General features: G+C 35.0%; 1 protein-coding gene across 1 annotated transcript; it reads left to right on the top strand.

The window, feature by feature from the left end:
* The first annotated feature begins 265 nt into the window (after positions 1-265).
* Positions 266-12,396, top strand: LOC146731457 (uncharacterized). Its single transcript, XM_085493781.1, has 10 exons — positions 266-375; positions 7,071-7,257; positions 7,491-7,693; positions 8,211-8,261; positions 8,816-8,886; positions 9,012-9,200; positions 9,370-9,531; positions 11,319-11,430; positions 12,100-12,201; positions 12,335-12,396. Exons 1-10 carry the CDS (start codon positions 318-320, stop codon positions 12,394-12,396), a joined length of 1,197 nt encoding a protein of 398 aa, XP_085349907.1. The 5' UTR covers positions 266-317.
* Positions 12,397-12,507: the final 111 nt, after the last annotated feature.

Below are 12,507 nucleotides of genomic sequence, written 5' to 3'. Positions count from 1 at the left end.
TTCAGATGCACAAGGATTCAGAGTTTGATTGAAATGATAATAGTATAGGTTTTATACAATAACAGTGCGTCGATTAACACAAACCAAATATGATGAATAATTCCGTTGACGCTATGAAACCATCAGCATATACCGTAATACATATAGCATATACTTAAATGCTGACGCGATTGAAACATTCCCCAATGCGCATGACCAAACGAAAAAACCTGTCCGAATATTATATCCATTTAGAGCTTGTAATATATAATTAGATGCGTTATTTGCTACAGGCATTAGGTACGCTGGTTTTCGCTTCAGACAGGCGTAGCTTTATCATGGAAACGATGTATTTACGGGCAATTCTGTCAGTTTGTGGGGTTCTTTTATATGCAGGTAAGTCTTTCGTGTTTTTCTAAATTGATTTTGTCTGAATCAGTGGTACGTGCGTAAAATGCACAAAAAAAGTAATAAAAACCTGACGAGGTTTTTTCATTTCGTTGTAGATCCGCTAACCCATCTTGTCAGCTTCCATATGAGTATGTCAAAGTAGATATCAACTGACCTAGTCGTAGGTTTCGGTCAGCACTGAGCGGCTACTGTAGTTATACACGCAGAAAGCACCTCAGCGACGGTATTTTTCGCAGACTACAGTATAATCAACAAACGACCATTTGCCAATAATCATAATGAATGTTCATACCTACAACAAACCTCATATTTCAAACGATAAAAGTAGACAATGTTTGGTAAATTATTGTCCCATGTAGCATTGGCACTTAAATGACAAATATGTAAATATTAAATAGATTGACATGCTGTACGGATATCTGTCTACTAAATTTAAATGATTTAAATGGGGTTGTGTTAAAACATAAACGTCCGCATCATTTTCACAATCAAGACGTGGGTGTTGAAGGGTCATGGATATCTTCACGCAGTGGATAACAAACTGAATAACACGAGCATTACACACAGAAGTTAGATGAATATGAAATCCTTTAATTAAAATAATAAATTTAGTCTGTACACGTAAAATTCTACAATCAACAAGTTGGTAGTAGTCTCAATAATTCAAGAATAAAACATAAGACAGTATGTAATACATTTTTAACTACTAGTACACGATTCCCAGACATATTTCTGTCATTACAGTAAGTCTATAAGTGGTGTATCATACTGGGATATTTGTTCGATATTCATTTGTTCAGGAGCTCTTGAACAACACTCGTGGTTGCTTAGTAACACATCACAGTAATTAGATTTGCACAATCGATATCCAGTGTAATTAGCTTTCCTTAAACTCAAAATATGCTATTACAAAATATATTTATCATTAATATAATTATGAGCTGTATTTTTGTTCGGGTATTATACGTAAGTTATCATTAATCGAATTACAACTGGCTTAGTAATATTTTAAGCATTATTGCTAATGTTTTTAAACTAAGTAACTGTTACAGCCTCGCCGTGGTATCACGTGGAACGTAGTACCGATGTATGCGCTTCACGGAATTAATAGATAAATATAACAGCACTACATATTATTCTAAGTGTGTATATTAGACTGATCCGTACCAAGTAATTCCCGGGTTTTTTTTGTCAAGATTTTCTCAACAGATTCTGAACTAACTGAAATTCACTTTGAGCCACCTAATTTTTTAAACATAATCCTCATTGGCCGCTAAAAATCAAATTGGCTGCCAATTTATCTAAAATGGGCCCGTTGTCATGCTTTTGCTTTTCCTGTAGCATTCTCATTTTTTAGCATGGCCAAGAGGTAGGGTTTGAATTGTATTTGCAAATTGGCTTCCTTGACCATGGAAACCTATGAACGGACCTAACAATTATTTCTGTAGCCCTATCAAAACTTGAGTTGCGACGTTCTATATGACAGGGGGCGTGTATGGCAGCAATCTTGGATTTACAAGACGACGTAAATCGTATTACGCAGCTTATGAGCAAATGCATGACACTATACTATACTATACCAATCTTTTCTTTTGTATTATGTATTTATGACGCATTCAGTGGCTAATTTATTTTCTGTATTTGACAGTGTTTGCCATATTTTCGATGGTATTTGTTATATCTATATGAATTACTTGAATTACGGAATGCTAAATCAATATGCAATATTGAATATCGACTCTTAAGCTAGCTCTGAAAGACATTAAGTTGTACTAATTCTGAGTAATTTCCATTTGTAATGAGCGTTACCGTTTGAACTAAATCAATTGTACTGAAACCTTGTGCAGTTTGCAAATGTACATATTTGAAGAGAAGTATATCAACAAGAATCATTACGTTACTACTGTTATCGCAAAGGGCTTGTTTCACTTGCCTACTTTGATATGATGTGATGTTAAATCCGGTAAGAAGCAAATCATCTTGCGTGTTAAGAATATTCTGAATTAAAACTAATAATATATAACATAAACAATTTAAAATACAACACTTAATATATATATATATTATTTATATACCCGGCGCACTGGTATACTTGTGTGCCACTGGTATACTGGCACACAAGTAAGTTGAACGTACCGACTAATGAATCGATTATTGTACGGCATGTTTCTCCGCAAACTCGACAAAACTGCAATTTACTAACAGAAAAAAGCACAGACGTGAATCATTTATTCGTCTTACACTTGTTGTCGAAAACATCAAGAAGGCGGAAATAAAATTGTTAAATACAATTAACATGGATTCTTCACGACATTTCGAGAAATGTTACACAATCAAAGCTATACCACATTAGTAATATGAGCAGCATAAATAATATTTATATTTAATCGTTTAAAAACGGCGTATACAGCGAAAATGAACGCGAAACAATAACAAACGGGAAATACGAAATTAAACCATGATTTGTTCAAAGTTGATGAATAGCGGATAGGTATTTGAATTTGTTTTTCGTTCGTTTTCACATTGTCTGATTCGCCATCGACTGTGTTTAAACAAGCTCTGATTACCATGTCACGATTTCTCAATTGGACATAATTTCTCATTCGGAGAACCGTAAAGGAAGCAAAGATTAATAAGACAGTGAATGATATCGACATTCGAAGCATGAATATATTTATGTAAATGTTTTAGCGCTACATATAAGTGTGTATATTAGACTGGTACCAGGTAATTCCAGTTTTATTTTTCTGATCTAACTGAAATTCACTTTTGAGGCATCTAATTTTTTTAATATAATCCTCAATGTAAAATGGGCCCCTTGTCATGCTTTTGCTTTTCCTGCTTAATTCTCATTTTTTGAGCATGACCAAAAGGTAGGATTTGAATTGTATTTCCAAAATGGCCACATTGACGATGGAAACCTATGAATGAACCCAACAATTATTTTTGTAGCCCTATCAAAACTTGAGTTACGAGATTTTACATGACGGGGGCGTGCATGGCAGCAATCTTTGATTTACAAGACGACAACGCGTACTTACAGATTCTAAACAACTAAATCGTATTCCGCAGCTTATGAATTAACTGATTGAGCGAAAAAAGCAATTCCATCGACTATGTTTAAACAAGCTTTGATTACCATGTCACGAATTCTCAATTGAACATAACTTAAAGGAAACAAAGATTGCGATGGCAAAAAATGATATCGTCATTTGAAGGATTAATTTTAGGATACTTGATTAATACAGTTTAGTTTATGCATACATGAAGACACTACAAAATCGGGGAGTATCAAATAAATCTGAACACATTTGCTGGGCGGATGACAGTTGAACTCATAATCATGTACGCAGTGTGCAAACCATGTAGATATACTAGTTGCTTATTCTCTTTTATCTCACTGCTTTTTTTATTCATAATTTATTTGTACAGATTGTACAGATGATTTCCCTACAATTAACATGAACCTCATATGTCTCAGATATCGTAATTTTTAAATAGTATTCAAGTATTATATTGAATCCATTCGTGATGACACGTTATTTGCACGTGTACTGTACTGTTCTGATTTGAGGTTTTTACGTGGATGATATGATTCGTTCGTTCTACAATCATTTATGTATGATGGGTTAACTGTGGATTTATACCTGTAATATTTTTCGCCAAAGCCGGATGTCTGGATGATATAGACCTATCTTATGCCTACATCAACACAAATTCCCTCCCACACAACATTCATACCAGCGAGTAATTGCCACTTTTATAATTTTATAATGGAACATTAAATATTGCTAGTATAAATCTACGGAAACATTAACTGCCATGTGGATACGACTTGTCGCGCAGTGCTATTATTCATAATTAAACCGGGTGTGTTTTCAATTTCAGCGAATGATTGCTTTCCGTCGGGTGCACATATTACTCATTTGTAATTTAAATAATTTGCTCCCTAAAAAATAAATTTAACCTAATTAACAATTTCTGATAATACTGAATCTCTGTTCACACATAATGGGAAGTTAAATATTAGAAGCACATATGCTTATGAAGAGAGCAATAACATAATATCAAGGTATATGTAATGTTACTGAAAACCTTTTAAGGAAAAACGTCGAACACCATAAGCACGATATTAGGCGAATACTGCCATGCAAAAAAACTAAAACGTTTGAAAAATTAATGAATAAACAAAATACAAGCAAGCTCGAGGTAATTGGTTTCGTCCAGATATGTTACGCTTTTTTTCTCTTCTAAAACCGCCACAACTGTAGTTTATTTTCGAACGTGTGTAGACACACTAGATGTACAATATGCTAAACGTATTCTCTTCAGCTTCTATTGTACTTTGGATACATTTAACTGTCCTCACATTTTCGGTCAAAATCTATTTAGCTTTCTATAATCAAACATCACGTCTGAAACACTATACTATTTTACACGCATTCTGATAGTTTTGCTACAAACTGAACAAATCTGATTGTGAATTCATCACTTAGTCACCTATTCAATGGAGTTTTATAGTATTGGTTTAGCAGATAAGATGTGCTCATTTGAATTTAGAAACTGCTAGTAGGATACTTTCAGATAATATCATTATTAATGTCAAAGATCACGTGATGTAACCCACAATGCTTTATGAACACTTGTAATAAACATGGCGTCTTCCTATCCCGTAATTTACGTTCGAGTGTATCGTACAGCGAAGGTATTCTAGAAATCGTAAAATACAGTAAAAACAACAACTACGGCATTTATCTCGCTTATGGCACCAACCGGTAAATAAAAATGTTCCAACGTTTTGACCAAACCACCAGCCAGGAAACTATAAAATAGTTTCCAATGTTGTGACTGGGCATACGCCCCCTCCCCTCGGGTGCTACAAACACGTTTTTCATGAACGTGAATTAAACAAGTACGATTGTTTGCTTAGTAACATTATTAATTGTTTTTTTGTGTGTGTGCCAGTGTGTGTGTCACTGTTGTATCTCCTGACTTTTTTGCATATGAAAATTGCAAGTGCTAGTGCTGACATATAGTGCATTTTTGCCACAAGTCATATTGTAAGAGAAATATTTGAGTATTGGACGACCACAAGCAATCAGTGCACTCCTATACGTCAAGGGATAGCAAACGGAGATGAAATAAATGAAAACACAGACACCACTCGGAATAAAACATCAAAGAACTATTCTTTATCGTACCATTCCGAATTACAAGACACACTCACCAAAAAGTCTAAGCGAATAACAGGATGACCTCACAATTCGATTCCCATAGGCTAAGAGAAGTTATACTCATGCTATTTCCATATATGGATTGCAATGATCCCGCGAAATGTGGGTTCCCAGGGCGAGAAACGTTTCACAAATATACACGAAATTATACGAATCTTTGAGTAAAAAAAATAATTCCATGACAATATTCATGTTTGGGACTGCATGACAGGGCAGTGTGGCCATCTCTCTATCAAATGGCAATGTTAATGCGCTATCCTGGCGTCAGCCAGACTCGGTCAAACACAAGCACCTGCGGATCTTAATCAAGGTGAAGGTCGCATTCGTTAGTGAATGAAACTCTGCCAGTGGAATAGGCATTCCCATTGAGTCTGTGGCACACTGAACCAGGGTTGGGGTCAGGTGGGGTCAGCCTAAGCTCAGACTAGTAATACTAGTCTGAAGCCTGAGGTAAGATTTGAACTTGGGTCTACCGGCCATGAGTCTGATGCGCCAAACACCAGGCTGCCAGTGTGACGTATGATATAAAATAAAAACAGCGGCAATAATTAACGTTCAAATTAATTTGTTCATCTTAATTTTCTTTTTATGTGTTGTTGCGGTGTTAAATTTAGAGCACTGAACGACTACGCCGGACTTGTGCTTTCTACCTCTAACATTCAGTTTACGGTGTACACAAAACCTGGAAAACGGCGTTACGTAGTGAATACCCAGGCCATGTAAAATTGTGAACTTTAGACGCATTACCAACTTGAAGTCTATGGACAAACAAAATACTAATACTAGTGATTCATGATACCATCACGTCGTAATTATCATATTTTCGTCGATAAATTCTAAGAACGTATGACAATTACTGCAGAGATCTAGTATTAGTAATGGTAAAAGTAACTTTACTCACAGGAGAGTGAGCTATTTCCTAAGCTACAGCGTCTATGTACTGAAATAAATGCGTGTTCACAAATTACGATACTGATGTTGTAATGGTTATACGTGATAGTCGAATATCATATGAAATGTATAATTTTATCAAACATGAATTTAATACATATATCATTACAGAGTCCCTTCCGAGAATCCATTTATGCATGCACAGTGACTGCGGCACAAAATTGTGCATGGGGGTGCGAGATATGTCCAATAACCTTGCGCCGAAGACGCGACCATACTAGGAGGGTTCGATGGCATGCTCCTCTTTACAAATTTTGAAATATAGAACCTCGTAAACGTTATTTCCTGCATTTTAAGGGGAAATTTTGCTGACACAAAGGTTTCAAATGGTTCAGGGCGATCACCCCCCCTCGCCCCCCCTCCCCTCCCGTGCCGCCGCCACTGATGCATACTTTCCTTCAATTGTTTCATAATTGTAATTCCTAAAGTGAAAATAGTTCGGATGATTGCGATATTTGTCTTACTTATTCTACTTCATTTCTACATTATAACTAGTTGCTGGCGTCTGTGATGATAGCGATAACTGCCCAGAACCCTGGTTAGAACATCATAAATATTGCTACGCTAAGTTTGATATCATATTGGACCAACAAAATTCCTTGGATTACTGTGCTGTATATGGCGGTGATTTGGTTTCTTTTGGAGGTCAAGGCGAGCATAATTTTGTCAAGGCAAATTATGGGTGAGCTGAGAGGTTAATATTTACTGTCGGTGACAACCCATGATTTCGAATTCTGCTAAAACATACAACATATTTTACCCGTCCAAAAGACTTGTTTGAAAGGATATGTCATTAAATCCATCCAAAAGAACGTCTATTGTGCCTGGTGTCAGGTTGTATGGCCGCGTTTATGTTTTTTTAAATATCAGTATGTAAGCTTCAAACATCTTATATGCACCATGTTTCTATAATAGTGGGGAATATCACTATTGGATTGGCCTGAGACGAGTAGAAGACAATTTTGTATGGAGTGATGAAACGCTACTTGGCTACACCAACTGGAGTGATATTTGGAATGAAAGTAACGCGAACTGTGTTGCATTAACTCCTTCATTTGATTGGCGTACACAAGAATGTAGCACTCCTCATCGGTTCATTTGCGAGGTGCCAGAGAAAGGTATCGTATCATCTAAATGTTATGATATCAATGTTTAATTGTATATTAAATATAAACTATATAGCGTTGAAGTTGTGAATACTGTTATTGTTGTTACGTACACCATGGTTTTTATATTCACAAACTGGGAAATTCAGTGAAATGCGTTAAATTAACAAACTTTTTTTTCACCATGTACAATGGAATATTTTTTGATATAAGTAAATATAAAAACAAATTTCAGGGAATGATATTTTTGAGAAATGTCAAATGTCAAAATAACAAACAAGAATTATTTCGTAAGTCAGAAGTTGATAATTGCAATTTGTTAACTAATGGTTAATTACAACTGTCCTAAACTTCTATCTTCTTCTAGTTTAGACTAATTGAATACACATACATATTAGAATATACAAGAACATTTGTTGCTAAAACTACACAGCAATGTTGTGCATCAAGCGCATATTTTCCATGTTGCATTGTATTATGTTCGATATGTATTACAATGGGCTATTATTTATTGTTGTTTACGTTTAAGATATCATTGTACCACTGATTGAAGGCGAAGCGACCGTGAAACCCCGGGATGGTGAGTTGAAGTGTATCCCAATAACATTTCTCTAACAAACTAAACTTAACCCTTTTACTTGCTATACATCAATTTGGTATGAATGTGATGCGCTCTATCTTGTGATAATAGTGAAATTGGGTGTAATTAAAAAAAATACTGTATTTGTTCGAAAACAAGGGGTGTTTGGCATTTTTTTACCGACAAAAATATTAAATAATGAGCAATTCAATAGTGTTACTGTCATTGTGGCATTTATGCCCCCCCCCCAAAAAAAAAACTCCAAACACAATTATCGAAATTATCATGACAGGCGCAGGCAAGATAGTATGAATACAAGCTGCAGTGTAATGTTTGCATTGTGTCTTCGTTTCTCGCTTTACTGCATGACTTCGCATATGTTTGCTTTACTTATTTAGTCATATTAGAAATATCAATCATTGTCTGTTTTTGTTACAATTTGATACTTATGCTTCATTTATGTATTATTTATTACGTAACGAAACAAGAGAATTTTTTTTTGTGTGTCAAAATTACAATAATCATTAATCTTTAACGATTTATTCCTTTTCCAGAACTTTGTACTAACACGCTTCGATTCGACAAAGACTGTGTTTCGATGGAAATGATGAAAATATATAACCACGTAAGCGTTCCTTTTGATTCAAATTATATCTTTAGTTGGACATTGCTGGATTTGTTTACTATTCCTTCAGTGTAATACACATGGCTTGGTGAATCGACGTTATAGTATGTTTGTGTATTCAACAGTTTCATGACCACTCTTCACATTCTATATCGGATGTATTGCTCTACTTCAATGACCTACAAGTGGTGGCAGCAAATAATATCACATTGTCCGATCTTGTAACTGCCACCGATATAGTACTTGCAATATTGGAAATTGACCTTGACAGTCTGAGCCCTTTGACCATGGAAGAGTTTAACTCAGTGGCTGAGGTAAATAATTTAGCTTTTATATAAGAATAACTACACACTTTGATGTATATAATGGGGCAGTTGTTTACATACTATGAATACATTACAACTATTATACATATCTATAGTGCATATATTGCACAGTAATATTTTCAGGTCAATCGCAATAATGTATACAATTGTTCTTTAGGCGTGTTTACAGACCGTCAGTCAGCTATTGAGTGACACCAGTTCAGCGCAGTGGGCCTTGGTGCAAGAAGAAAATCAGGTAACTGATTTAAGAACATCAACTGTACAGCATAACGCCACTGGTAAACTAATATCAGGAGATGATTCAATCGTGTGGAAGAATGTAATTAGTTTCTAGGTAGTGACCGGACTGGCTGGTGTGTCAAACAAATTTGCATATGCAACAATGTAAATAACGATTTGTTTATCACCAAGTAAAAATTTCATCAAATCGAACGAGAATGGACAAGTAAACTGCTTGGGGATATATCATCAGGATGCGTCGATTCCAGATATATATACATGTAAAACTGTTTAACTAGACATTTATGTTATATATATAGTTAGTTAAACAGTTTTACATGTATATATATCTGGAATCGACGCATCCTGATGAATATAATAGACTTAAACGAAATGTGAAAGCTGATTACTCGTCTAGACCTACAGAATCAGTTTGCCAGCAGGCACAGTGACGCGTTCTAAATTTGCATAATCGAGCACGGAAAACAAGCCGCCTTCACGGAACTCGTTGATAAACACGGCCGAGATTTACGTGTATATAAATCAGCATTTTTTTCAAACGTTCTACAATAGCACGATAATGTTCTGAGTATCGGTAATTCTGAACATCATTACTTTAACATTGAGATTAAGATTGAAACTTAGATCAGACTACAGGCAGTGCAGGGGACTCCGAAACCAAAGCAGCATTTGATGATATACAAATGACGCTGTACAAACGCAACTTTAGACTGCTACAAAATGTGTAAATTGATAAGGTTAAACACAAAATAAAGGAATTTACGCTGTACCCTAATAGACCACCTTCCCGGAAATAGTAAAACTGGGATGCAGAAGTACTTCTGCTCATGCTCACGCCGTATCGTTCACTTCCAGGAAAGTGGTCTATAATTTCTCTGTACAATGCACTCAAACGTAAATTCTGATATTTTGTGAATCATGCGCAGAATTAGGGGAGGCGCGGACAGCAACAGTTTTTTACAAATTTATTCATCTTACATCTACTATAAACATTTCCAGCTGTGTAATCTCTATTCGGTTAGATATTTAAGGCAGTTTGAGCCCAAATCAAATTTTTCAATATTGAGTATGTAATACAACTGTACATATTAAGCATTATTATACATCTGTCACCGTAACGCCATAAGTTACAGCGTGCCGTAATTTAGCGATATTTTACTGGATATTTTCATCCTACCATATAATGAAATGCGAATTAGAAATATGGAATGATTACGCGCGCAAGCGCCCTCTAATAATAAAAACAAACATGGCTGCCACCATGGTTTGACTGGACTCCACACAAAGAAGTTTGCTAATTCTGTACTAAACTTTTTGGATTTCGGCATTCCCATTCCCATGATTTCGGCATACTCAGAGAGCTGCGCGTCGGTCGATACTCCCGCTGTACTATCTTCGTGCATACTTTGAGGTGTCCTCGTAATAACCTCATAGTATACAAAAGGACTGTTTATATTATAAATATATTATCATACTGGAAAATGACTACATTATATGTCAATTGTTTTAGAACTATACATATATTCAATGCATTATACATGAGAACTACGCATGGTATATGATAAAAAAACTATCATATCGGAAAGTGTCTACATTATAAGTCAATTGTTTTTAAATGTTTTAACGATACTAGAATTCGTATTAATATGGCACCGGACAAAATTTCGAGAAAAGTATCACCATAGAAATTTTTATAATTTAACATGAAAGTGTGATTAAAATTATTTAATTTGATACAAACCTCAAGACCGTTTATTAGGTTTCAAGGCAGAAACGCAGTGATATGTTGGTACAGATATACACAAATTGAATACAGCCACGTAGATCGCTAGATTCATACTAAATTTGTTGTACATATCTTCTCAGAATAACACCTTGTACCGTTTATTAAGATGTTTTGAGAAATTTACTTTGGAAGTGACGAACTATTTGATAAACACCAACGAATCGTCTTTCATCACAACCACGGATAATTTAGGTATTTCAATTTTTGTACATTAGTTCTTGTTTTCGACACTTATATTGCATTTCTTAGTATAGTAAACATTAAGTATTTCAACGAATCTTCAGATGAACAAGAAATATTCGTTTATGTCACACTACATCGCCTATCATAGTCCATCATTCAAATGACTCGAAATCTATGCAACCTCAGTATATAAGCCGGTATTGAAATAAATGTAACACTGCGAGTAAGACTTCCCGTTTTCGACATTGTGAAATTTTTTCGTTTTTATGCGAAAAAATACAGTATATTTACTAAAGTTTTTGTTCATGCATGAGTTGATTATCACTACATAGTTTGTAATTTCATGCAGCTTCTTTCAGTCATAATTCAAGACAAATAATAGCAAAAATATAGAGAATGCATCAAATTATCCTTTTTCTGTAATATTCGTTTGTAATCGGTTATTACGAAAATTATTTATGGGTGCATAGAAATACATTTCGTTATGAACTATTTTTAAAATAAATTTCTGAATTGTCTTTACTCCTAAAAAACGAAAGAATGTTACAATGTCGAAAACGGAAAATCTTGATCGTAGTGTTATGTGTACCACTGTTCGTTCACAGGTGTAACTATTGTTGTATTATGTACACTAACTATAGTGCTTTTAATTTTATGTTATTGAACTTACATATGCAGATGTAGAGATTAATATACAGGATACGAATACAGCCAACACGGTAACCATTGGATCTGCTACGTCAAGTGCAACCTTTCCAGCGGAACTACTACGCACATCACGTAAGTCTCATGTCAACTCTTCAATTTCCCGCTCACTATCAGATCTCGCGTATTGAGTGAAATTCCCGAACCGAACGTCTGTCACCAAAAAATTGAGTTATTTGATTTTGAACATAATTTTTCTTTTTTATAGCTCAATGTCTGATCTTTCAGAAGGAAGTATGGCATTTCGATATCCTACTTCAACAGAATTGACCATTATTATATGTGTGTATAAACACATTATTAGGTGTTAAAACGCGATGTTTGGAGGCCACTGCGGCGTTATGACCTTCGTTGATCCTATTTTTACGTTCGAACTCTTAC

Source organism: Saccoglossus kowalevskii, chromosome 19, assembly GCF_978046115.1.
Source record: "Saccoglossus kowalevskii chromosome 19, keSacKowa6.1, whole genome shotgun sequence".
Lineage (NCBI taxonomy): Eukaryota > Metazoa > Hemichordata > Enteropneusta > Harrimaniidae > Saccoglossus > Saccoglossus kowalevskii.
This window is presented reverse-complemented; position numbering and strand designations above follow the sequence as displayed.